Source organism: Mchenga conophoros, linkage group LG11 (genome assembly GCF_057382185.1).
Source record: "Mchenga conophoros isolate Kocher_MC1m ecotype Shallow Benthic linkage group LG11, M_conophoros_male_GT1.1, whole genome shotgun sequence".
Lineage (NCBI taxonomy): Eukaryota > Metazoa > Chordata > Actinopteri > Cichliformes > Cichlidae > Mchenga > Mchenga conophoros.
Genome location: NC_140536.1, coordinates 24,970,660 through 24,993,351, shown reverse-complemented (window position 1 = coordinate 24,993,351; position 22,692 = coordinate 24,970,660). Strand labels below are relative to the sequence as shown.

The 22,692-nt window shown below is 40.6% G+C and overlaps 2 protein-coding genes across 3 annotated transcripts in view; both read left to right on the top strand.

Annotated features, from left to right (window-relative positions):
- The first annotated feature begins 255 nt into the window (after positions 1–255).
- iffo1b (intermediate filament family orphan 1b) lies at positions 256–16,249 on the top strand. Of its 2 annotated transcripts, none has more exons than XM_085291771.1 (9): positions 256–1,714; positions 5,730–5,790; positions 7,130–7,225; positions 8,049–8,189; positions 8,290–8,474; positions 8,575–8,701; positions 11,024–11,113; positions 12,247–12,377; positions 12,951–16,249. In XM_085291771.1, the coding sequence occupies exons 1-9, from the start codon at positions 741–743 to the stop codon at positions 13,048–13,050; spliced, it is 1,905 nt and encodes a 634-aa protein (XP_085147897.1). In that variant the 5' UTR covers positions 256–740; the 3' UTR covers positions 13,051–16,249. The 2 variants fall into 2 exon arrangements, with proteins under 2 accessions (XP_085147897.1, XP_085147896.1); XM_085291770.1 differs by having other exon boundaries at positions 259–1,714; positions 11,021–11,113.
- LOC146564190 (uncharacterized) overlaps positions 14,696–22,692 on the top strand; it is a 26,104-nt gene continuing 18,107 nt past the window's right edge. The window contains exons 1-3 of the mRNA XM_085291777.1: positions 14,696–14,810; positions 17,090–17,159; positions 17,311–17,362. Coding sequence (XP_085147903.1) covers positions 17,091–17,159; positions 17,311–17,362 — 121 coding nt within the window. The 5' untranslated portion in view covers positions 14,696–14,810; position 17,090. The remainder of the gene's footprint in view (positions 14,811–17,089; positions 17,160–17,310; positions 17,363–22,692) is intronic.

The following is a 22,692-nucleotide window of genomic DNA, read 5'->3' as shown; positions in this document are numbered from 1 at the left end:
TAATTTTAGGCATGTAACTGGCGAATTGGATAGCAGTCTTCTTGTTTAACTCTCCATCAGATTTAATAAGAATAAACAAACATGCTGAATTACTCTAAAAAAATAAATAAATAAAAAACTGGACTAATTCTAACTTAAATTTAAATGACCGCAAAACAGTGAAAGCGTGATTTCCAGGTCTGACGTCACGGTTCAGTCCAGTTTCACTAAATCCTCTAATGTTTTTTGTTTGGAGCTGTGGCTAATGATTTCAAATGTGAACAAGAAAGCAAACAGTTAATAAAGGCTCCTCTATTCGCGTATTTACGGCAGACGGATCTTCCAATCCCGCAGCGCTCTCTCCTGCCTGCGGTCACAGCTTGTTGCCAGAACTTCAGTAACGCGGAGACGCCGGATTTCTTTCTTATTCATTCATGCTCTGCGGCTTTTTCTTCATTTATTTTACATTTATTATTGCAAAGCATCACGCTGAGGCGCACGTCCGGTGTTCTGTAGTCTTCTTCCAAATCCATCTGTCCTGATTTAGGCTGTTTTTTTTTCTGTGGATCGTCAGAGAGCACTGATCCATCAGCCGACGTTAAGACCTTTGGGCTTTAAGGATAAGATTCTTATTTATAAACAGTTATATAACCAAGTGAACGGGGCCATAGGCGTTTTACGCACACGCCGTTCCTGGGTGTCAGATATTATCTATATTATAACAATATTCTGTTGTAGCAAGCCAGTTCCTGTCCGTGTTCATGCCAGATCTGCAGCGATTCAGTTTTCCATACCATAGCATGAATCCTTTGTTGGGGGCCAACGCGCATCTCCAACAGCATCCGCAGCAGAACCAGGCGCCCGGACACCCGGACTCTCCCTCAGGTCTCCTTCCCGACGCTGTTTTCGGTGCACCGGACCCGGATTCCCTTCTGCTGGGTGAGCAGCCCGGCTCGGGGCCTGACTTCACCGCACCCTCTCAGTCTTCACCTTATCTCCATCACAGCAGCCACTATCAGCACCGCCCTGTGCCGCATCCCCCTGCTGCGATGGCTCTCAGAAACGACCTGGGCTCCAACATCAGCGTCCTCAAAACTCTCAACCTGCGCTTCAGATGCTTTTTGGCTAAAGTGCACGAATTAGAGCGCAGAAATAAGATTCTGGAGAAGCAGCTCCAGCAGGCGCTGGACGCCAACAAGGGCTGCAAAGGTGGATGCTGTGAGAACCAAGCGCACACCCAGGAGGTAAGCGTGCAGACGGGATTTGTCGGAACGATACAGCTTAGGCCCGGCTCCCTGCCCTTCCACAACACCAACAACTCGGCCAGGAGGCCTACGACACTGTTCACAACGCCTCTCGCGCCTGCCCTGCCACCTGCAGCCTCTGAAAACTCGAGTGCAACACAAACAAATGCCGCTTGCAACCCAGCCATCACCATCAGCCTATCCTCCCCCCGTGTGGACTCCCCGGGATCTGGCTCTAAAACGGGAACTAACAACAGCACAGGTCCGGGAGCCTCCACCAACCCTCCTCCACGGTTCCTTCCGGGCACAATCTGGTCTTACAACCACACCCGCAAGTTCGGCCCCGGTGCTGAGCGTCTGACCAGCCCAGGAGTATCCTGGGTGCACCCGGATGGAGTTGGTGTCCAGATTGACACCATCACCCCCGAGATAAGAGCCCTGTACAATGTCCTGGCTAAAGTGAAGAGGGAGAGAGATGAGTATAAACGCAGGTAAATGGACCAAACCTTTTATTGCAGTTCCTTCAGGGCTATTTAAAAAATAAATAAATCTTGTGATTGCTCTGTAGCTTTATTGAGTGTATGTAATGCTCTACTTTGGAGAAGTGAGCAGAACAGCTGCAGACCAGCTGTCTCCTGCTACACCACAGAGTCAGCACAAAAATTCTACATCGATCACTTCAAGCCTGGAACTGCATTCATCACATGACTAACCACAGAGGCAGGTGCTGCTGCTACAAATACACTAAAAAATATTAACACCTCAGGGGACAAACATGAAGTAGAATCGAGGTCAAAGCTTAGTGGTCGTCCTCTGTGCAGCCAAACATTTAGCTCAGTTTGTACACGTTTTATGGGTCAGATGCCAACATCAGTATCAGCTTTTAGAGTTACATATTAGCAAATATTATTTAAATAATACACATAAACACCCATTCTTTTATGTTTAAAGAGAAGATAATGTCTCATTGTTTATTATCTTTCCAAGAATGTGTTGTTGTAGATGTCCTTACACAAGTGCTGCAGACATTTATCTGAGTGTTTTTAAACTGTGGAGTCTGAGCTGGACAAACTGTGCGATGACACCATTTTCTAAAGAAAAAAAATGGCCCCATCTTTGTTTTTTTTGTCACATTATGTTCTGCAAGAAAATATTAGCAGGTTAGTATATTATTTGGATTTTATTAACATGTGGTCACTCATATGGAGAGCCATCATGTTTTATGCTGAAAGGCAGTAATGATTTTATCTAGAGAGAAGTTCAGAGAGGAAATGTGAAAATAGAATTCAGGATTGTATTTTTGGATATTATGTCGAGACTTATTACTTACAGCCTCATTTACCAACATTTAAGTGAACTAATTATTTATGGGAGATTTGGCTATGAGCCCCATTTCAAGTAAGAACCAATCTTTTATGTTGAACATTTACTGGTTGTAGCTTATCAACAATCAACTAAATATCTGAGGGTTTTGATGCAGAACAACAAGCATCAACTCTTATTCTGTGAAAGTGAGATGGATGAGTAGAAGAGGATTAACCGTTGCTGAGAATATGAGATCGTGTAATCCACAGTTGCTGCTGTGAGCTCATGCGACTTTATCTGATGACATCACCAGTTCAAATATGGATGCTTTGATCTCCATTTTAGAAAGACAGCTGTCTGTGTATGTGGCCAATCACTTAATCGCTAATATGGAACAATGTGATTGGTCTTTTCTCCAGAAAGCTTAGCAATAACATCTAAAACTGCATAAATCCTGTTGTAAATTTGAAGTTTGTCCGACAGCTTTGGTGGATTGTGTATTATTTGTAATTATTTGTTAACTCCAAAAAGGTCCTTTGCGCATTCATCATTAAATTCCCTCAGATTATATCCAATTGAGCAGCCATGCATTCTTCACAGCGGAGATCCTGAGCACAGTATAGTGGGCTCTTTGTGTATGAAGCACATTGACGACTTTAACAATCCAGAGAGTGTGAGACAGATGAGACGCTTGCTTTCTCTGTCTGTAGAGACACTAGTGTGCGTCATTTCCCAGCCTGCTGTCCAGACATATATACATTTTATTTGTGAATTGAGGGGTTTCACACACTTTGTCCCTCTCAAAGTCTTTTCCTCCCCTAATGAGTTGTTTTGAGGGGTCTCTGCAGCCCCCTTCAGTCAGGACAAATGAGGACGTCACAAAATGTTTCTTCATGCGAAACTTATTCTCTCAGATTCAGGCTATTACATAGCTTTTAAAATATTAATACCATTTTATAATGTAATGCTTGTTATCTTATTTTTTATTATATCTGTTTACCTTTACTGCAACCTAAAGCAGCTTGTGGTGTATTTTAATTTTCAGACTTACCCTCTTCTAGCTCTCTGCACTGTTCTTTTATTTTTTTCAAGGACAACTGTCTCTCCCCCCGTTACCCTCCTTCTGTCACTGCCAAAAAACCCCTCTCTCTGCCAACCACACGCTCTAGCTCATATTTTCTTTCTCTTTTAAAACCGACACAGTCGCACCTTTTCTTCCTTTCTCACACTCTCTTCCTTCCACTGCGCACCGTCGTCCTCTCTACACTCCATACTGTATCTGCAATGCAGCATGCACTGCAAGATGTAACTGGTGGAGGGGGGCTTGGCTTGCAGAAGGAAGTGCCTCTCAGTTTTCTGTGCGCGCTCTCCTTACTGATCTAACAAGCACCTGCTATGACAACAACAACCCCTGTTTCATGACTCAGTTTATTTCAGATTTAGTATTCCCTGTAGGGATTCTTGTACTGCAGCATTCTGCATTTTAAACAGCTTTTTTATAAGAGGCTGCAGACTGCAGTGAGTGAAATTCCCCTTGTGGTATGAAATCACAGAAATTGTGATCACATACGCAGTAGTCTCTGCTCAGGCTTTTAAATGTGTTAAAGATCAGATTCACAGGCACAATGGTCTGAGATGCATCAGCGAGTTGGCCTGTGAGGGATCGGTGATTCACTCAGTCGAACACCTTTTTTATTATCTTTAATATAACTGCAGTAAACTGATTTTAGTGTGAGACTCAAACACTTATACTGAAATCTAGTTGTACTTTTTTGTGCAGATAAATGACAGCCTATCTACTTAATTTGAGCGCCCCAAGTCTCATTCACACAGTACTTTTATCTGTGCCTAAGCATTTTTATCAAATATTTACACCCACACTAACTTGGGGTTCAGTATCTTACCCAAGGATACTTCAAGACATGGACAGGAAGAGCTGAGGATCAATTTACTGACCTTCCTGGACCATGTCCACCTTTAAATCGGGGCGATCGTGGCTCAAGAGTTAGGAGTTCGCCTTGTAATCGGAAGGTTGCCGGTTCGAGCCCCGGCTTGGACAGTCTCGGTCGTTGTGTCCTTGGGCAAGACACTTCACCCGTTGCCTACTGGTGGTGGTCAGAGGGCCCGGTGGCGCCAGTGTCCGGCAGCCTCGCCTCTGTCAGTGCGCCCCAGGGTGGCTGCGGCTACAATGTAGCATGCCATCACCAGTGTGTGAATGGGTGAATGACTGGATATGTAAAGCGCTTTGGGGTCCTTAGGGACTAGTAAAGCGCTATATAAATACAGGCCATTTACCATTTAAAGGAAAAAAAGATGTAATGTATGATGATTTAGAAATTAAAAATTTGTTTATGGGACGGATTCCAGTGGAGATAGAAAATATTTTCAGGTTGTCTGTATCAGGACAACCATCCCATTCACTTATTATAAAATAACAATATTTCATACAGTAATTAAATTGGTGAAATTGATGAAGGGTCAAAGGTCAGCTTCACTGTAACAATGTAATACTCTGCAAAAACACTTTTCTGGCCATTAATCAACACCAAAACCAAGACGGTGACCATGTTTCACATTTAGTTTGAAACAAATTGGAGACTCCAAACAAACTGGAGATGCTAATACAGCTTTACTTACTTTTACTACATGTCTGGTCACACATATGCTAGTTATTTTAGGCATTTTGCCTGGAAACTGGGAAGACTGAGCAAAGGGCCTCAGGTCAGAGCTGAAGTCAGGGAACTGCATTTAACCCTGCAGCATGTGGTTGCCTTCTCAGCCTTTTATCTACACCAGCGCCTGTTAAAGTGTTACAGCACAGATTTAATTCCACTTTTAGGTAGGCGGTGCTCAGTAGTGAGTGCAGAGTAAATTGCTGCTGCTAAGCAACTTGTTATCCATCTCCTGTCGAAAGTGTGTTTTGTTTGGTTGATCCTTGATTGCTGAATTACTTGATGTAATGAATCATCAAGAATGTGATTGTTGCAGTTAGAGGTGCATTTTAAATGGACTTTTAGCCCCTTTAGCCTTTCAACTACCTGAATTAATTGATTCACAGGAGCATTGTCTGCTTTTATAAATGTCAAGAGCTGATGAAGACCTAATTTATGTTTTGTTCTTTGTCTCTGATCTCTGTATCCGAGAAGACATGAACTAGAAGATTATTAATGTCTTTCTTAAACTTATCTCTGTGTCTCCTAGATGGGAAGAGGAATACACTATGAGGATGGATCTGCAACAGAAGATTGCAGACTTACAGGAGGTAACATTATGTACCCTTTTTTTTGTCTGTTCTTGTATTTCTCAAGATGGGGGAACATAAATCTGTTTATATAGTCCCACTGTGGGGACTGAAAGTCTCGATATTATAAATGATTATATGTTATTATGAAGGCAGAGGTTAGATTTTGGCAAGTACCCGCAATAGTTGCTGTCAGGCAGTCCTCAGAAAACTGATGTGAGTTCTCTGAAGTGACAGAATTAACAAACATTCACACACACACACACGCGTCTTTAATACATATCCGTTCGCTTTAAATTTTTAATTCTATGCTGCATGACACGCTTTAGCTAAGGCTGCGCTGGCGTCTTTACAATAATGTTAAAGGTTAAATAGTTTCATGAAAGTGAGAGAAGTAGGGCGGATTAGTTTGGTTAAATATAGATTGTGCTGCAGCTGTTTGTTGATCTTGCCAAGCACATACCTCTTTCTCTGTGCTGGCAATGATTATTAGCTTCTTTATCTGCTATCAATGAGTCATCCAATGCTAGTGCACTCTCTTTTAATTGATTAGCTTTTTTCCTGAAACCCCTTAACCATCCACTGCTAACAGTGCCAAAATGGATTTAAGGACATGAAAGTTGTATTTATATCTGCCTGTCGCCAACCATCAAATTGCAATTACTGTATTTCTTGCACTTGTGTCCTTATAAACACATTTCCCCACAATGAAACCATTCATTATGGCATAATTTAGTTTATATATAGCCAAAGTGAAATGCTGAAAAATTAAATGAATACTCAGTATGCTGTCTAACAGTTCTGGCTTGATTAGCATTAGTGTTTGATTGAAGTCTGCTTTTAGTCTACATGTAGACACATGTGATGAAGAGTAGCCGTGACATTCATCTTTTTTTGTGCAGTAACAGTTAAGAGCGAGAATATGAATACCACTGTGATGACAGATAAAGCCCCCAAAACGAATGCCTCCTACCCCCCAAATGTTGACTTCATGGCAAAGGTCTCATTCTAAGCCCAGTGGTTTCCTGTATATGTGTTTTTGAGCATGTGCCCCATTGCGAGGAATCTTTACCTGACCCAATTTGACAGGAAATACCACCGCACTTTAAGCCCACAAAAGGGTAAAAAAAATGCTTCTCGAGTATTGTAACTGCAGCACGTGTGAATAAATCAGCGGGGAGACTTTGAGGGTTACCATGATGTCAGACTCATTTAGAGCTTCCCAGAAGTGATTATGCATTTAGGATTTGAATGTGCTCTTTGCAGATAAAATCTTTTTGCACAATGTGACCCAAAAACTACAGTAAAGAGAGTTGTGGTTAAGTGCATTTGCTCATTATGACTTCTTTTGCGTGTGCAGGACCTGCAGGAGAGCGAAGGCTGCCAGGACGAGCTGGTTCGCAGGGTCCAGCATCTGAATACGGAGCTGGTTGTCTTCAAAGGGCTCCTGAGCAATGTAAGCTCATACATTCATATAATAATCACAAACAGTTTTAGCTCTTTACAGTAATCAGATGTCCCTCTGCATTCACTTGGTAGTTTGTCCTTATAAGCTGCTTTCACACTGAAGCCCTGAACTTTTTTTTAGACATCACCTGGATAAACGTGGCTGTGAGAACGCAAACATCCAACCCAACTCTTTAACCTGCCAACTCCATAGTGTAAAGTCTGCTGTCCAAATGCAACAATTTGTGCTGACGTGAGAGTACTGCAGGTTATAGTCCAGTGAATTCATAGCTAGCGAGTAGTCGTCATGGTTTCTGCATCCCGCACACTCTGCAGTACCTCCACGTAAACCAATCAGGAGATTTCCCGAGGAAGGATTCTCCAAGTCCATGTGTGAAACAGCTTGCTTTAGTTACAGCAGCGGTGCCCAACCTTGTAATTCTGTAACTTTATTAACAGCGTCCTACTGAAATGCGCCAACAACATTGAGAGTAACATCCTCTTCTCTGCCCCTTAATGCTCTCCGGTCGTTATGGTAATGCATAAATATTTCTTTCAAAATAAGACACACAACTACAACGCGGGAAAAGACCCAGGGAAACCGAGTTAACGATAAAAAACCCCCGAAAACCATAAATTTCACAACTGAGCCTCAACTCTCATGGTCTGGTACCAAACGACTGAGGATTGGTGACCCCTGAGTTTTCAGGGGTCTTATTTTCTATCTTTAGGGTGCTGTATAAGAAAATGGTGCTACTATTATGTCATAATCAGTCTTATTGGTACAGTTTTCCAGTGATGCTGAACAGTTCCCATATCCATCCTCTCTGTAGAATTTGTCAGATTTGGACAGCAAAATCCAGGAGAAAGCGATGAAGGTGGACATGGACATCTGCCGCAGGATCGACATCACTGCTCGCTTGTGCGATGTGGCCCAGCAGAGGAACTGTGAAGACGTCATCCAAATGTATCAGGTAAAACTGTTTAATCTCATCATCTCTGGTTCTTTTTTTATCTGCTTTTAGCAAGTGTCTACTTGTTAGTCTGATCCTCTAATCCCAAACTTTTCTGCAGGTTCCTAATAACCAACCATCGCTAAACTGCCGCCGTAAACAAACCCCTCTGTCCTTTAATGGGAGTGAGTGTGACGAGCCCGTCAGCACCTCCGAAAGTGACGGAGCAGTGGTTAAAGATGAGGAGCACTGTGGATCTGCTGCTAATCAGATCAATGAGGAGATGCAGAGGATGCTAAACCAGCTGTGAGTGGTCTGCAGATGTAATTACTGTAATCTGAGTCGTCTTTTCAGGCCATGTGCATTTGTATGTGTGCATTGATACTTTTTTAAAAAAAAATTTCAGGCGTGAATGTGAGTTTGAGGATGACTGTGACAGTCTAGCGTGGGAGGAGACTGAAGAGACGCTGCTGCTTTGGGAGGATTTCCCAGGATGCACTTTGCCTCCAGATCCCACCCACCCACCGGGAGAGGTAGGCAGCAGTCACACAAGTTTAAGACTGAGAGAACTCTCTGTGAAGATTTAAAGCTCAAAGTTGTTAGAAATATAGCTGTGGCTACCAGAGAGGAGCTAATTTATGAACATATAGAGGCTTCAAAAAAGCTGAAAAATTGAAAGATTTACCTTTAGCCATCGTTGTGGCATATTAAAAATACTAATTGCAAGGGATTATGACTGTCAGAAGTTACCCCATCATCACTGTTTTCTGCAAAACATTCACACAGCATAAACAAGCCTGTGTTTTACTGAAATCGACAGATATCTGTGGTCACCAGTTATAGACCTCACTTAGTAAGCTGACACATGCAGTCATGTGAGAAAGCACTTTTTCACAAGGCTCTATTCATTTCTGTGAAAAACTAAGTACACTGCCGCAGTGTTCCCAGAAGCTCAGAGCAAATTCACCCCAAGTGCTGACTGTGCAGTGCTCTGGCAGATTGCAACTACTTTTCAGACTCGACAGGCCACATTTAGCATATTAAATGTTCAAGTTCATGACAGTACCATTAAAAAAAAGACTCAACAAGTATGGCTTGTTTGTAAGGGTTACCAGGAGAAAGCCTATTCTCTTTAACCATTGTAGCACAGCTTGGTTTTGCAAAGTTGAATCAGAACAAACCACAAGACTTCTGGAACAGTGGGGTGGGGGGTGACATGAACTTGTTTTGCAGCTATAGGAGCTGGGCACCTTGCAGTTACTGAGTCGACCATAAGCTCCTCTGCATACCAACGTATTCTAGAGTCAAATCTGGCCATCTGTCTGACAGCTGAAGCTTGGCCCAAACTGGGTCATCCAGCAGGACATGTACAGCAGCAAATCTGTAAAATCAAAGTCTAAAGGTGGCGCAATCAAAGTCCAGACCTCAACCAGACTCAGGTCTGGGATGTTAGACACTTGTGCATAAACAAGTGCCCTCAAACCTCAATAAACTGAAGCAACACTTTGAAGAAGAGTGGGCTAAAATTCCCCCAAAGGGACATGAGAGACAGAATGTCATATAGAAAACAATTACTTAAGGTTATTTGTGCTAAAGGTGGTCATCCAGTCTGCTCATTCACACGAGGTACTTTGTTTTTCACAGGGCTGTGCAGTTCTTTCTTTTTGTTTTTCACGTGACCGTAAATGTCGATCTTTCTGAAAGACGGAACAATTTTCATTACTATATGTTGGCATCTCATCATCCTTTCAGGTTTCAGTGAAATTGAGTTTCTGAATTGTCGTGCACCTGCAAAAGGTGCAGGGAAAACAAAAAAAAAAATGAAACACAGATAACATCACAAGACAACCCACTCACCCCACCTGCATTTCAGTCCGCCTGTGTAGCACCCGTGTACTGCAGGTGCCGACTAATTAACACGATTGGCAGCACCTGGGCCCAGTGTGCTCTACAAACGCCCTCAGAGCTCAGCTGCCAGCGTGGCTTTCCTCTCCAGAGACACTTCTGAGATTTTGGTTGCATCTTGGTTTGTTGCATGGCACGAGACAACATTGCATATGCCGTTTCCTCACTCACGCACTCTCTCACACTGCTGGCAATACTGAATACACATCCCATGGCTAGTTTAAGTTCTTTCTTTGGTTCTTTAGTTTAAAAATAAACTGTTTCTTTAATTGGGACATGTGTGCTTCTCTACTTTTGTCATTGTCGCAAAAACAGAGAGCATGGCTAATTACTAAATTCTCTCAGCCATGTCTCAGATGTTCATCCTGAGTGAATGCAGTTATAAAGAGACATCTGACATCTATTGTTACTTTAAAAAAAACGTTTCAGAATTTCAGCTTAAACACTGTTTAAGTCACTGCATAAAGGAGTTTTATAAAGTAGAGGAAGCGCACTGTAATTTCTAAGTGCACATGGTTTGATATTATTGCTTCAGATTTCAAAGAAGCTTTTGTTTGTGTGGTTATAAGCGGACTTTATCCAGAACAGTAGGCAGAGTGGAGTCCTTCAAAGCTCAGTCTGCTGCCCTTCGGTGCTCTGCTGTGGCCGGGCCAATTCAGGCAACAAAACAACACTCGCACAAATCCAGCCTGTATTTAGCGTACATGGTGTTTGTTTCCAAGAAACGCATGTAGGTATTTGTTTTCATTTACCAGCTGTGTGCGCTTTGAAAAGTCTGCTCTTTCTCCCGTGGGAAATAAGTCAGTGAAATGTGAGCTGATGGGAGCACTGCAACAGCTGTGCTTTGATGGTTCTATGTCTGCGGTGATGTCTGATGATGCACACGTTAAACCGATTATAACTACCTTTCATCGCATGTAAATTTCCATGTCCGTGTTTGTCTTCAGCAGGAGGACTGTCTGGAAAAGGTGATTAATGACACCGAATGTCTTTTCAAATCTCGAGAGAAGGAATACCAAGAGACCATTGACCAAATTGAGGTCAGACGCTTGCTCTGTACTTTTATATGTTAAATAACTTCCTTCATCCTACATGCTGGCAGTTTGTTCTTTCATTTTTGCTGCATGCATTATGTCTCCTGCACTGTTTTTTGTGTCTTGCATTCACAAGACAATATGTCTAAATAATGACATTAAGTGAAATACTATTACTATGCTTTGTTTTAAAGGGGCAGTAGCCTGCCTTGCTGAATTTAATCTTTCATACATTTTAGATGAGTTTATGTAAGCCTGAGCAGTTTGGCTGCACATAGTCAGGGGGTTGTTCAAGAAAGCAGGTTTAACAAACTCTGAGTCTAACTCTAAACTTTGACAGATAGTTTCTCAGACATTGACTAAGCCTACTTCCAGGCTAGAAAAGAAAAATTAAATGAAGGGCTTCAGTGAAAACAGGTTGTAGTCGAGGACTAACTAAGCTCTGTCCTTGTCTTATAAACCAGCCATGGGTTTGTTTACTGTGAGAGAGGAAACACTGGTCAGAGTATGTTTGGACTGAGATTTTTTTTAACCTAAGTGTCTTTATTTTACCCCCTAGTCATCATTCACCCAGCTTAAATGTGACTTACTATGTAATAAAGCTGTGATCCTTCCAATTTTTTACATTTGATTATTAAATTCCAGCTCTAACTTGACAGAAACCACATCCGTCAAACTTTGCCTTTTTGACTATCGCACCGAAATCAGCGACTAAACCAAACAAGCTATCCACAAGGCTCTAAACACCATCAGTAACTTTAAGGAGTTGAGTGTGTGAAAATATTTAAACATGAATTGGTGCCAGAACACATTCAGAATGTCTGCAGTCTGAGTTTGAAAACTCACTTTAAACTGCAGGCTACAACTTCAGTTCAGTTGTAGCCTGAAGATTTTCACAATAACTAGTGACTGATTTTTGAATGAGCGATTATACAAGTGCTCATGTTAAACAAAAGAAATAGCAAACGTTCACGTAACGGGAGTCTGTTTGCAAAGGCATGCACTTATTTTTTCACATTTGTTTTGATATTCTCTGCATGGGTGAGGAAGTGAGACCGAGACTCTGTTAGATTGCTGTTGATTGCATGCGTATGTATTCTTGGAGTGATTTAGTCTAACTCTCAGTTTTCTGACTGTAGCTGGAATTGGCCACAGCTAAGAGCGACATGAACCGACACCTGCACGAGTACATGGAGATGTGCTCGATGAAGAGAGGCCTGGATGTTCAGATGGAGACCTGCAGGAGACTCATCACACAGAGCGAAGACAGGTACACACGCACATAAACACACACTTGATGTTGATTTTATTGATCTATTTAGCTTCCTTTAAAAAAAAACTATTCGAGCAGTTTCAGTGTATACAGCATATCTAATTTATATTGTATTTAAAATAAACATTTATTAAATGGGTTATAAAACATTACAGTATAGGTGTATTCAGCTTTAATTATGTGTATCTAGTAAAGTTATTATTATAATCCCCTTTTGTCAAAATGCATGATATTATTTCAACTTTCTTTATTTTGATTTGTTACCTGTTTATACACCTGATACACATGATAGACATGGTTATTACTTAGTTATGACTACACTATTTACTATATGTTTATTTAGCTTTAAATATAAATAAGCTTTATGCTTAACTGGCTGGACTTTATTACCTGAAAATCTATGCCAACTGTCTCCATTTACCTAAAAGCCGTAATATTTATCCATCTGAAAATATCGCACTTTATATCAAAACCTTTAATGAAAATTATAGCGAACCACCGAACCCACAGGTAGAGCGAGTTTAGTTTCTACTGGAAAAAATGATGCATTTCTCTTTCTGCCCCTCTCAGTCCGTCTGCTGTGCCTCCACCCGCTGAGGAGAGTGAAGCGAGAGAAAACGACAAGCCGTCGGTATCTCCACCTTCTTCCTCGAGCAATGGGAGAACATGACACATGCTCACTCCAGCGTTAACAGCGGCTGTGGTCACACGATCTCAAGTGCATCCATGACCACACCGATACAATGGGCGCTGACTACGTGACTACGGCAACACCATGTTTACGTACTTGTTTGACGAGTCATTTCTTTTTCTGGACACTTTGGAAAGTGAGATGGAACTGACTGAGCGAGGAAGTCTGTCATTGTGCTTCATTTTGTGACGATTCAGTAGGTTGAAGGACCTAGGGTCAGCTGACTGTAAGTGTGGTTACAGGAAGACATAGCATGACTTATTCATTCTACACAAATGGACACGAGCTAAAACAAGGATAATGTAAGCGTCATAAACTCCTCTCTGATCTGCTTTTATGGTCACTGAAGCTCTAAAAGTTAAAGTCACATTTACAGGAATATTTCCAGGAAACAATGAAGCTTCAGTCTTAAAATAATATAACACTGAATTTTTGAATTTGAATCTTTATCCACACATGTAGGTTTAATAAAAAGCCGCGAGAGAGCATTTTAGTGGCTTGCAGCTGCATTAACTGTTCACCATATCTCTTGTATAAACGATAATAGAATCACAGGCAAAGCAAACCTGAGGCAATAAATGAAAAGTTAAAGATACAGAAGAAAATCAGAAAAACGCAAACATTATGTGCATTTTTACTGGAGCAACAGAGTTGAGTCTTTGACTACCAACAGGCCTCCTTCCAATAAAGTGAGGTGTTTTCTGGATAACAAGGGAAATGTATGTAAAAACCTTAAAACTTCAAGTCATTTCAAAGTGATTTGAAAAAATAACTAAAATCCTGAGAAGTTGCTCTTCAGATCTGTGGTGTTTTGTGTTCCTAAGCCTTAAATCAGATGATATAAGAGTTGCTTTCTATTCTTCTCCTGAAGCCCTTGATCAAATATAACAGGAGTTAATTGGGAAAGTTGAATGTCACTCCTCTCACTCGGATGCCTCCAGTTCAGAAAGTGTACATGTGTTCGCTTTGAGGACCACATTGTTTGAAAAATGGCAGTAATATGTTGGCTATAAGTTAAACTGTGGGCCTCCTGGCAGATTTTTCATCAGGATTTTTATGACAAATTCTTAAATATTTTGAAAAAACGTAAAAATTTGTAGTAGTCGTCTGACCACTGAGCTGGTCGATTTGGTGCAAGAAGACTGTTTCTATAATGATGTGGGAGAAGATATGCATTGACAAAGAACAATTATACAGAATTTAGTCAAGGATAACATGGCAAAAGCAAACAGTCCAAACAATGAAATCAAGATTTTGGCCTCCGTAACCTGCGAGCTACATCTGTGACACAGCAGAGGCTGATTTGTTCCTTGATTCATTTGGACACATTCGTTTACCCTAAATCTGTAAATAAACGGTCGAATTAGCTTATATTTCCTGTGCAGGTGCAGAAACTTTTAACAATAATACAACATAGTCACCGTAGTAAGTCGCATGTCTATATCACCATCGTTTTGGTGTCAGCCTTAAGCAGACCAAACCACCCTGCTGTTCACAGAGAGTTCACACATTGATCATCTTGACGATGTTGGAGCTCCAATCATTTCATATGAGTCACATCTGAAATCCCACAAACACCGTAGTCTGCTTTGAACTTTGTAGTTTTCGGGAAAGGTGAGGGAGCAATGACCACAGTGTTGGGAGGTTGTTTTTTAGTTTTGAACGTAACCGTAGTCTCTGTCTGTTGCACTTCAAAGACCAACTAAAAGTACTGGATGATAGAGTCACTCAAGGGTCATGTAAGTGTTGTTAATAATCTTTATTTTTTTAGCAGTAATGCTTATTATTATAGATTAGAGTGAAGGCTGTATCTTTGAGTAAAGCTGCATGGTTGAGCAGAATCACTTTGAGGATAGTGGAAAAACAAAAAGGCTGTCATGTAATAATGTAAGTTAGTCACCGAGTGCCAAAATAATATTTAGATTGTGAATCAACAGGAAATTGCTTAAAAAAAGACTAAACATAGCTGCTGAAGCTATTTCACCAAGGTGCTTGATGTATAGAAGTGAACCTACGTTTTGCACATAGAAAAGAAGAGCAAAGCAAAACTGTACCATAAGAAACAATCAGTAGTCTAACCTGAAAAACAAAATATGCTGACCTGCTGAAAATGGATGATTTGTTCTATTTAGTTTTCCTTTCCTTATGAAAAAAAAATGTCGTTGGTGAACGCATCACATACCTCATTTTTACTTTAGTTATGTCTATTGGCATATTTAACCTACATGTTCCTTCGTAGGAAAACACATACAGCGCACAGCTGTCAGGTGGACGCCCCCTCCATCACAACTCTATTATCAGACACTGTTTTAAATGGTGTTGTTTCTTCTGTGTAGATGAACCAGGTGAAATAACTTGTTTCAGCAGTAGGGTGCAGTTTAGCTCATGCATGTGTTGCAGTTGTAATCAGCTGAGCGCCATTCTGAAAAGATCAGGCGTCGGGTGCATTGTTAAAGGCATAAAACACCGTCTCTCTTTGTACCGTTACACTTTAACGCACTGAGTGAATTTATGTGTATGCATGTGCCAGTGTGTATGTTTATGGGCCTTCTGTCTGACCAGCGAGTGTTTTTAAGAAGACTCTTACCGGGGTAGATGCACAACATTAAGAAGGATCAAACTGTAAAATCTCATATTGTCTCAAGCAGTTCAACGCCAACAAAATGACTTTTGTGTTTTCATGGTGACCACGTGAAAAATTCAGAATCTGATGATCATCTAGGTTTTCTTTCCCAGTTACGCTGTTTCTTTATGAGTGTATGCCAAGTAAAGTCAGTGTAAAAATATCTCAGTTCAGGAAGATGAACGGAAATGCAAATGCTTTTGTGAAATGATGGCTTTGATATTATATGCATAACAGAAATATAGCTTTGAATATATATTCGTGTTTAAAGAACAGAGCTGAATGAAGACTCCACGGTGGAAATGATGGCAGATGAGAGCAAAAGAGTTTTTGTTTTCTGTCTTCACACAACAGAAAAACTTATTTACCAAATTTTTTAAAGAAAATTATTCCACAGAGTCAGAACTATTGATCTAAAATCCAAATGTGTGACTTTGCAGCTTTAAACATCAAGAAAAAGTAACTTTGGCTGGAAAAGGCTTCACTGCAGAGCTGCTGTATGTAATATGTCGAGAGACGCTGGATGAATGAATAAAAGATGCAACTGAGCAACAAGGCGTGCAGTTTTTTCCCTGTATTAAGTTCAACAGTTTTTTTCTAACAGTTATCTGAAGGCACTTTATACCAAGATAAAGACCCTGAAGCATTACAGATAAAAAAAAAATGAAAGAGAGAATCATCCAAATCTCGTTAAGTAACCACTTCATGAAATTTTGGAGAAAGACAAACTCTTTCTCTTTACTCTTCCTATCCATCTTAACATTAAACTCAAAACCTAAAAGAAGTGTTCCTCTGTTAACACCTTTATCCTTTATACTTGATTATCCTTATTTCAAATTTTACATTTTACATGGAAAAACAGGGATTTTTTCCAGGACTTCAATTTGGAAATATAAAGCGCTTAAAACACTTTAAAACCTACAAATATTTAACATGGAAAATGTTGCCATATTAATATATAATCAACTCAACAGTTGGCTTACAGCTAAATTAAACAGTAAAAGAAAAACAAATGTACTTAAATATGTTTGTGAAGGTTTCCAGACTTGATGCATAAATGTTAGTCAGTTTTAGCAGGCTGGTAGGGGTCGGAGTGTGGGAAGCAGCAATATGTAACCAGGTAAAGAAAGAATAACACAGATGTTCAGCAAGATGACAGAGAAAGATACAAAAAGACAAAAGGGTGGGGCACACTTTGAGGAAGTTAGCAAAAACAACAGAAGTTGAACAACAGGAACATGATACTGAAGGAAAAGATTTCCTTTTTCTTTTAATTTTGACATTTATTGTTTTATTGTAATAACCTTTATTTGTGATATTAACTTGGTAGTTGCGTTAGCTTTTATAGATTTTGATCCTTGGCCTTTTCGCAGTAGTGTTCACATCTGTCCACAGAATGGGATTGGTGCAATACTCTGTGGCCCTCCTGATGTTATCCACACAGTTGGTGCTCAGCTTTCCCACAGTAAGACTTTTTTTCTTTAACCCAGTCGCCTTAATTATTGCATACACTTTTATCAAATAAGAAAAATAGTTGACATGAGTGAATGTGGCATGGATGATGAGTTAATGAGGACTTTTTCATTTTAGTGATTTATATCTATCTGTGTTGACAGCCACAGAACACCTACAACATTGGTGGGAGAGAGTGTAAATATTGTCCTGCAGGTAGGAAATGTGTGATAACTTGATGTGAGCTTCTATTAATATTTTTAAAATTCTGTTCATCAGTTTACATTTACTCAGAAATATGAATCTCGTTTAGGTACCGTGGTGTGAAGTATGGTTCTTTCTTGTCTGTGTGTTGTTTTGATTTTCTGCATTGATGAAAAATGACGCAGGCTGAGTTCGTGCAGTATGACCACATCCTTCACCGATACTCACTCCGAGTCAGCAAGTCTTTCCTCTTGTTTTTTTCTGTTCTCACAGGTATGTATCAGAGTGATTGTACAACATGTGAACACTGTCCTGCTGGAAGTTACACAACTGACTTGAACTATGAAGATGAATGCCATCTCTGCTTTGGAGACTGCAACCCTAGTAAAGAAAGTTTTCATTTCCACCTTTAATGATTTCATCAGGATTTTGATATACCCGTGATCTCTGGGTTTCTATAAAAAGCTGATAAACCATTAATAGTAACTCCACATGTACTGTGATGACTACTCCATATAATAATCTCTATTTCACTCTTTCTCAGAGTTGCATCTTAAAGTGGTTCAGAACTGCACCAGTACGTCTGATATTAAATGTGACTGCGAGGATGGTTTTAGATGCATCAGGTGGACCCATGACAAAAAGAACTGCTTGTCTTGTGAGAAGATGCCAGACCCAACCCCAACCAGTAAGTACCGAGAAGAACACTTTGAATTCTCATGTCAGATAAGCTCAAACCAACAGTGGGCAAAATGACCAGTGTCAAAGCAAACAACTTTACCGCAGCCATTAAAAAACAAAAGAAAAAAAATAGCTGACAGGATCTGTAATCTTAGCTCTGGCTCCCGTTATTATCAGATCATTCTGAGAACAGGTTCCTCTCAAGTTGCCATGAATATGCAAAACTTGTCTAATATGAACAGGTTTGAAAATATTCCTGGAAATCTTTATGCTCTCTAAAAAATGCAATGCCATCAAGCTGACATGAAAGTGTCACAAAGGAAATGCTTTTCTATGTTCTAGAGTACTCTTTATAATAATCTCTATTTCACTCTTTCTCAGAGTTTCATTTTAAAGTGGTTCAGAACTGCACCAGTACGTCTGATATGAAATGTGACTGCGAGGATGGTTTTAGATGCATCAGGTGGACCCAAGAGGGAAACTGAGTGTCTCGTGAGAAGATGCCAAACAACTAAAATACAAATGCTTTAGTGAAATCAGTGTATGATTCCTGCAATGTTGTAAGCATGAAAGTGTGTTTAAAGAGCTCAATGAAGTCTGTCCACAGTTACACACTAAAAAGAAAAAGCAAAAACTTTTGTTAAGCCACAGAAATCTGTTTGCTTTATTTAGCTTTTTAGGGGAAATGATGGCAGAGAAAAGGCAAAAGTGTTTTTGATTTCTGTCTTCCCACATCATGAAGCCCTACTTCAAAATATTTTTAGTTTAGAAAATTTCACCACACAATCTGATGACAATCGTGTACAACTCCAAATGTTTGACTTCACTGCTTTAAACATTAGGAAAAAGTAATTGTGGCCAAAAAGCGTCACTGCAGAGCGGCTGCATGCAATATGTCAAGAAAGCTGAATGAATAAAAGATGCAAATGAGCAAAAACAACACACGCAGTTATTATTTGTAAAAACCAACATTTCCCTGTATTACAATCAGATGAGTTTTAAATATGGTCAAACACCAACAACAGTCATCTGGAGGCACTTTAATTCAAGATAAACACCTTACAATATTATAAATAGAAAGCCAAATACACAGTCATCCTTTTGATGATTTTAACAATATTTAGAAGAAGAAAACACCCGTGTCATGAACAGGGCACGTGGCAGGCAGAAACATTCCACTGTGTTGACACTTTTACAGATTACCCTTAATACAAATTTTAGACGACAGTGTAAAGATGCCAGGCAATTTTCTATCAGAGTGACTGATCACTGCACGACAAATGCTCTTTATCAATCAGTCTAAAACTTCATACAGATACGTTTTATTTAAATAGTTATCGTGACAATAAGCTATTGTATTTATTTCATAACCCGACACCTTTCTTACTGTCCAAAGTTTTAAATAGATGCAGACTGTCAAGTGATTTATCTGTGATGACTAATTATGAACACTCATCTAACAGGGTAATAATGCAAACTTCTGCATATTACCACACTCCTATATTTTTTTTTATACTGAATGAGGAAATGAAGACGAAAGAAATGAAGAAATGAAGTTTGTTCAGTTTGTTGAAGAAAACCCATCACCCAGTAGGTTAGCTTCACACAGCTTGTTACTCCAGTGACTCATCTGAGTTTCTGTGGTTTCAGTAAACCTGCTTTTTCTTACACACTCAATAAATAACAATTTGAATGAACGTAATAAAATCATGGAAAGGATTCCCACGTGATTAGCATTACGCAATTTTGTTGGTCCAGCTTAAGGTACTTGAGCTGGACCAACTTAGTTGGTTCATCATCAATTCATCCAACTTTTGCAGTTGATTCCAACTTAAATCAATTGACTTACTGCTAATAGAAAAACATTTATTAATGTGGAAATCCGTTCCATGATTGTTTTAAGTTCATTTAAAGACTTATACTTTGGTGTGGTGAGCATTTCGCCAGTCTCACACAGCGAGACAGACAACCAGCACAGGTAATCAAGATTCACCATCATCAATTCACCTGACGCAGTGGTTCCCAAGCTTTTTTTGCTGGGCCCCCCTTGTTTTACAAGAAAAATGTTCGCGCCCTCCCCCCTTCTCGCGCGTGCACGCGCTAACACATCCTCCAACCACACACACCCAGCAGAGTGAAGCTGACCCCCCACCCACTTGAAACGTAAAGGCAAATAGGCGGAGCGGTTAGTGCTACGTTTTTCCGAGATATTAAACTTTATTTTATAGGTCATTCAAAGGTCACCATCCCCCCAGACTGCTCCAAAACGGGCCAAAATGGTCTACTTTTTTAGTGCTACGTTTGTGCTGATTTGTGCAGGTAAAATTAGCGTTTGTGCTGCTACAGTATCTGAGATATTAAAAGTTATATTTTTTGCTGATGACATCACCATCCCCCCAGACTGCTCCAAAACAAACCAAAATGGTCTACCTTTTTAGTGCTACGTTTGTGCAGATTTGTGCAGGTAAAATTAGCGTTTGTGCTGCTACGGTTTCCGAGATATTAAACTTTATTTTATAGGTCATTCAAAGGTCACCATCCCCCCAGACTGCTCCAAAACGGGCCAAAATGGTCTACTTTTTTAGTGCTACGTTTGTGCTGATTTGTGCAGGTAAAATTTGCGTTTGTGCTGCTTCTGTTTTAAAGATATTAATGAAAATGTAAAGGTCAACCAGCCCCCCCACATTACCCAAATCCAACAAAAGTGGTATCAAACGTTTGTGCTACGTTTGTGCTGGTTTGTGCTGCAAAGATTTTCGTTTGTGCTGCTATCATTTTAAAGATATTAATAACAATTTCTAGAGGTCATCAGAGGTCAACCAGCCCCCCCACATTAATTAAATCAAACAAAATGGGTGTCAATCAACTGTGCTACGTTTGTGCTGGTTTGTGCTGCTAAAATTTTCGTTTGTGCTGCTTCTGTTTTAAAGATATTAATGAAAATGTAAAGGTCAAAAGGTCAACCAGCCCCCCCACATTACCCAAATCCAACAAAAGTGGTATCAAACGTTTGTGCTACGTTTGTGCTGGTTTGTGCTGCAGAAATTTTTGTTTGTGCCGTTATTATTTTAAAGATATTAACAAAAATTTCTAGAGGTCAACCAGCCCCCCCATATTAATGGAATCAAACAAAATGGATGTCAAACGTTTGTGCTGCAAAAATGATGACACAATCCCCAGACAGTGTGTGGAGATCCCTCCACCATCATTACTGAACCCAAGAAGTCATCTATCTCCTGCTTTAAGGACTACCGTCCTGTCAAACTCACCTCCATCATTATTAAGTTAAGTGCTTTGAACGGTTAGTCATGCATCAAATCAAATTATTGCTTTCCCTCAACCTGGATCCATTTCAGTTCGCATACCGGTCAAAACGCTCAACCGATGATGGAATTTCAACTGCCCCTCACTCAGCCCTCACACATCTGAACACTAGAGACTCATATGTCAGAGTGCTGTTCATAGACTTCAGTTCAGCATTCAACACCATCATTCCCCAGCAACTCATTCACAAACTGGATCTGCTGGGGATCAGCACCTTGCTGTATAACGGGCTGCTAGATTTCTTGATAGGAAGACAGCAGACAGTACGGGTCAACAGCAACACCTCCAGCCCAAGAACACGGAATACGGGGGCTACCCAAGGATGTGTGTTGAGCTCCCTTCTCTTCACTCTGCTGACCCACGACGAGATCTACTACAGGGGTGAAGTTAACCATCTGCCAGAGTGGTACAGCAACAACAACCTGTCCCTGAATGTGGAGAAGACCAACAGTGACTCTACTTCCTCTGCAAACTGAGAAGCACAAGAGATTCAACCCCCATTATGAGCACCTTTTACAGAGGCACAGTTGAGAGTATCCTCACCAGCTGCATCACTGGTGTGGTATGACTCCTGCATTGGGTTCTGCAGGAAAAAATGACAACGGGTAGTGAGAGCAGCCGAGAGCATTGTGGGGACCTCTCTTGCCTCCCTCCCCAGGAGATCTACTGCACCTGCCTCATCTGGAAGGTCGTCTCCATTACAGGTGACTCCACTCATCCCTTCAACAGCGTCTTCAGTTTGCTGCCATCAGGAAGGATACTGAAGAGCCTCCGGGGCAGAACCAGCAGACTGAGAGACAGCTTCGTCCATCGGGCTGTCAGGATGCTGACCATCTCTGGATCGAGAAGGGGGGCCCAAGGGTACATCTTTCGCCATCCTACAATGCTGTGATTGTAGCCATTCCCCACTTTCTGTGAATGGTACTCATGGCCATTGATCAATAGGCTTTGATTAGTTGTCATTGATCAATGGTCATAAGAATTTGCATACTAACAATCATGGAATTAACCCCCCGGCACATTGTTCATTCAGTGGCGCTAGTTTCCTTCACTATGCAAATGTACTGTTTATATGGTTGGGGAAACCTACAGTCAGCTGAGACTGAAGAAGTCACTTGGATGAGTGACGAAACGTTTCTCCAACTGAAAATGTCCAGATGAACAGAATCAACCTTTTGGGATTTACTTACCTGGATGATTAAGCACGCATCAAGACGTTATTTTATTAAACATTTTAAAATGTTAGCAGCACAAACAAACATTTTTGCAGCACAAACCAGCACAAACGTTTGACATCCATTTTGTTTGATTCCATTAATATGGGGGGGGCTGGTTGA